The sequence below is a fragment of the Emys orbicularis genome, chromosome 12, assembly GCF_028017835.1.
Source record: "Emys orbicularis isolate rEmyOrb1 chromosome 12, rEmyOrb1.hap1, whole genome shotgun sequence".
Lineage (NCBI taxonomy): Eukaryota > Metazoa > Chordata > Testudines > Emydidae > Emys > Emys orbicularis.
The window spans coordinates 52141005-52146083 of record NC_088694.1 but is presented as its reverse complement, the minus strand read 5'-3'; the positions used below and the strand labels follow the sequence as shown (position 1 = coordinate 52146083).

The window sequence follows — 5079 nt, the reverse complement described above, 5'->3', positions numbered from 1 at the left end:
GAGAATTTACCATTAATTCCTACCCTTTGTTCCCTGTCTTTTAACAAGTTCTCAGTCCATGAAAGGACCTTCCCTTTTATCCCATGACAACTTAATTTACGTATGAGCCTTTGGTGAGGGACCTTGTCAAAGGCTTTCTGGAAATCAACGTACAATATGTCTCTGGATCCCCTTGTCCACATGTTTGTTGACCCCTTCAAAGAACTCTAATAGATTAGTAAGACACGATTTCCCTTTACAGAAACCATGTTGACTTTTGCCCAACAATTTATGTTCTTCTATGTGTCTGACAATTTTATTCTTTACTATTGTTTCGACTAATTTGCCCGGTACCGACGTTAGACTTACCGGTCTGTAATTGCCAGGATCACCTTGTGACGAAGCAGGGAGCAGGGCAAATTTGACCTGGGAATGTTGCAGGGGGGTTACATTGGGGATGGGGAACTTCCCTTGAAGGAAGCTACCTGAGCTGTAACCTGAGCCAGAAGGGGAGTTGGGAGAAATAACACCTTCTGCCGGGAGACTGAACAAAGGAGAGGAGGAGCAGGGGGCGGGAAAGCTGCTGGAGGAGTTTTGGTTTAGTTTCAGTTTGGGCTGGGTGGTGCAACGCAGGGAACCCCAAGCTGGGGTCTAAGCTCCCTAAACCCTCCAGAAGGACTTAATTGAGGGGTTCTGGTTGTACCTACATGCTCTGCTTGGGACTGTGTTCCTGTCATCTAATAAACCTTCTGTTTTACTGGCTGGCTAAGAGTCACGGTGAATCGCAGGAAAGGGGTGCAGGGTCCTGACTCCCCCACATTCCGTGACACACCTCTAGAGCCCTTTTTAAATATTGGAGTTACATTAGCTATCTTCCAGTCGTTGGGTACCGAAGCTGATTTAAAGGACAGGTTACAAACCCTAGTTAATAGTTCCGCAATTTCACATTTGAGTTCTTGCAGAACTGTTGGGTGAATGCCATCTGGTCCCGGTGACTTGTTAATGTTAAGTTTATCAATTAATTCTAAAACGTCCTCTCATGACACTTCAATCTGTGACAGTTCCTCAGATTTGTCACCTACAAAAGCCGGCTCAGGTTTGTGAATCTCCCTAACATCCTCAGCTGTGAAGACTGAAGCAAAGAATTCATTCAGTTTCTCCGCAATGACTTTATCGTCTTTAAGCGCTTCTTTTGTATCTCTATCATCGAGGGGCCCCACTGGTTGTTTAGCAGGCTTCCTGCTTCTGATGTACTTAAAAAACATTTTGTTATTACCTTTTGAGTTTTTGGCTAGCCATTCTTCAAACTCCTCTTTGGCTTTTCTTATTACATTTTTACACTTAATTTGGCAGTGTTTATGCTCCTTTCTATTTACCTTGCTAGGATTTGACTTCCACTTTTTAAAGGAAGTCTTTTTATCTCTTACTGCTTCTTTTACATGGTTGTTAAGCCACGGTGGATCTTTTTTAGTTTTTTTACCGTGTTTCTTAATTTGGGGAATACATTTAAGTTGGGCCTCTCTTATGGTGTCTTTAAAAAGCGCCCATGCAGCTTGCAGGGGTTTCACTTTAGTCACTGTACCTTTTAATTTCTGTTTAACTAACCTCCTCATTTTTGCACAGTTCCCCCTTTTGAAATTAAATGCCACAGTGTTGGGCTGTTGAGATGTTCTTCCCACCACAGGGATTTTAAATGTTATTATATTATAGTCACTATGTCCAAGCGGTAATGTTATAGTTACCTCTTGGACAAGCTCCTGCACTCCACTCAGGACTAAATCGAGAGTTGCCTCTCCCCTTGTGGGTTCCCATAGCAGCTGCTCCAAGAAGCAGTCATTTAAAGTATCGAGAAATTTTGTCTCTGCATTTCGTCCTGAGGTGGCATGTTCCCAGTCAATATGGGGAATACATTAGCCCCTCACAGTCTGTAATGTAGTTGCTTTCACAACACCTCCGTGAGACAGGGAAATGCTGCTGTCCCCTTGTTAGAGATGAGGAACTATCGAGAATGATTAAATAAAATTTTTGCTGGTAAAGTTTGAGAATGTGCCAAAGATGGCGATGAAGAGGAGAATGAAGACGACGATGATGAAGATGATAATAACGATTCACAGGGAATTAGAGGTGCTGGGCTGTCATTAGCAGGACTGCAGCTTCCTATCTCTCTTTTATGCTACAATCCCTCACTCCCCCTTCCTCTGTTTCTGCTTTTTGACAAAGCCCCTTTTCGGAGCCAGTCAGGACCAGGGTCCCATTGTGCTGGACTCCACACAAACACATGGGACCTGATCCGATATCAATTGAAGCCACTTAAAAATCCCCTTGGGTTTCACTGGGATTTGGGTCAGAGAGCTACACACATTCCCCCCCTTCTCCCGGAATCGGAGGGCAAGAAATGAGATCACTTAGGGAAGGAGATTGTGTGTCTTATAAGGAGCAGGAAACACAAGCCATGGTAACAGTTTCATGTTTAAATCTGTGCCTCTCTCTGCCCAGGCTGCACCTGGAGAGACAATCCTCAGCCCCCATGTCTGTGCAGTGACCAGCCAGTCCCCTGAGACCTTTCCCCTCTGACACCCGGGAAAATGAGGCTTTGGCTCCATGTAGTGTTCCTTGCAGTGGCTTTGGAAGGTATTTTCTCCCCTCACACCCATTGGCGGAGGACGGGGGGAGGTAACTGTCTATTATTGCTCTGAATATTAATGCGATGTATAATATCTTTCTATTCCCAGGTGCCCGGTCCCAGGTGCAGCTGCTGGAGTCCGGAGGGGATGTGAAAAGCCCGGAGACTCTCTCCGCCTCTCCTGCAAAGCCTCCGGGTTCACCTTCAGCAGATACGGCATGCACTGGGTCCGACAGGCTCCCGGGAAGGGTCTGGAGTGGGTCTCATGCATTTATTCTGATGGGAGCCAACAGTATTATGCAGAGTCAGTGAAAGGCCAATTCACCATCTCCAGAGACAACCCCAACAACCTGCTGTATCTGCAAATGACCGGCCTGAAGCCTGAGGACACCGCCCGGTATCACTGTGGGGGACACACAGTGAGGGGAAGCTGGTCTGAGCTCAGACAAAAACCTGCCCTCGCTGTCTAAGGACAAACTCTCCACTGGGGGCGCTGGAGTTCTACAGCTCGCAGCGGAGAGACAGTGAGCGTGAAAACTCCTGTCCTCAGCTGCCTGTCTGTGACTCTCAAACAGACACAAATGCAGACACTGACTAACCGCACTGTTTTTTGTTTGTTTTTTGTAGTGCTTATATTCTCAGAGGATTACTGTCTTCTGAAGGCAGCAAATATAACTCCACTAACTCATATGATCGAAAGCACATTGATATCAGCTGAAAGACTCCCATTTAATTCACCTGATTTGAATAAAGCCCTTTTTAACTGGAAATGTATCGAGGACTGTACAGTAAATATAGCGCTTTTGCCAACAGTATAATTAATCTCTACCGAACAGGAATAGGATTTCAGAGATGCTGTAAAGGAACTAAGGGCCCAAATCCTACTGAATTTCGTTAGCATTTGAGTTCTTAATTCCCTTGGGCTCTTTTGAAATCCCAATGAAAACCACAAGAAAAGAGGTATAATTTCCCTTCTCCAAATATTCCTTCATTCCTAAGAAGGCGCTGTCCTGCACTTATATTTGTCTGAGAAGCTCAAAGACCACTAAGAGTGTTAAATGACCAAATCCTATTTATTTAAATTTAATTTGGGTGTCCGAATACCTTAGGCGGTTTCACACTTTGCTGAGCTGAATTCACTGTGTCAGGGGAACATGCGTCCCACGGCGAGATACCCATGTGTAGACAAAAATCAAACTCCGTCATCTCTTATATTCACGTTGTGAAACAGGCATGCAAATCCTTGCCCCCCCCCCCGCCCGCGGGTTCCTGTTTAAATACAAACCCCGGATTGGAAGAGCCCCAGTCTCTCCCCAGACACAGAACTGCCCTGTCCTGGCTGCTGGGGACAGTTTGCACCTTCACTTAAGATGAACCTGCTGCTGATTTTCCTGTTCATGCTGGAGGCCCCTTCAGGTACGTGTCTGTTGGGGGTCAGGAGGGTGAATTGCTGCAGTGACTCCAGAAGATCAGCCATTCAAGGAAGCCTAAGGGAATGAAGTGCCCGGATCCCCATGTAATTCAGTGGCATTTGGGTGTCTCGCTACCTTAGGCGCGGTCTCAGGATGTTTAATTTTCACATGTTCCCCACTCCCAGGGGATAGGAGCCTGGCTCATGGATTCATTTCTGTGTTTCCCTCCCAGGTGTCCTCTCCCAAGTGCAGCTGAAGGAAACGGGCCCGGGAGTGGTGAAACCCGGGGAGTCCCTGACACTCACTTGTATCATCTCCGGAGACTCAGTTTCTAGCACCAGCGTCACCTGGACCTGGGTCCGGCAGCCTGTGGGGAAAGGGCTGGAATGGGTAGGGCGCATTTACTACAGACCGAGCCAGTGGTACACTAACTACGCCAGCTCTCTGCAGAGTCGAACGACCATCGCACAAGACACCGCCAAGAACCAGTTCTCCCTGCAGCTCCGCTCGCTGACAGCTGCAGACACCGCCACCTATTACTGTGCCAGAGAGACACAGTGACAGAGCAAAGCAGGGACTGGTACAAAAAGGGGAAGCATATTCTGACCTGTGCAGGGAGACAATCAGAATGGAAAGAGCTGTTATTCCCATCATTAAAATGGATGTAAATGAAAGAAAATGGAAAGGGGAGGCGGGTAAGGAATTTGAGGGAATTTTCTACATATCTGTGGACCAAAGTGATGCAACAAAGAGGAGGATCATGAGCTTTAGTGACATGCCTCAACCCCCTGGTCGCAATATTTCTAAAATCACTACCGGCTCTTGTCCAGCAAAATTCAATCTTACAGACATGCCAAGGGGTTGAGAGATAAACTAACTAGCAAACCCAGTCCTTCCACACTGGTCAGGAAAGAGAAATAGAGAAAGAGACAGAAAATGACTGACTGAAGAAATGATGTTGATCTGTGAAGTTTTGAGAAGCACCTACATTAATCAGGAGCCGAGGATCCAGATTCTCAAAGGCATTTAGGTGCCTAAGGGAATATTCAAAAGCATTTAGGAGCC

At 46.4% G+C, this 5079-nt stretch overlaps 1 gene segment (V, D, J or C); it reads left to right on the top strand.

The window, feature by feature from the left end:
• Positions 1 to 3951: 3951 nt before the first annotated feature.
• LOC135886393 (immunoglobulin heavy variable 4-61-like) lies at positions 3952 to 4575 on the top strand. The segment is given in 2 exon segments: positions 3952 to 4018; positions 4247 to 4575. Coding segments are annotated over 2 exon segments (375 nt in total).
• The last annotated feature ends 504 nt before the right edge of the window (positions 4576 to 5079 follow it).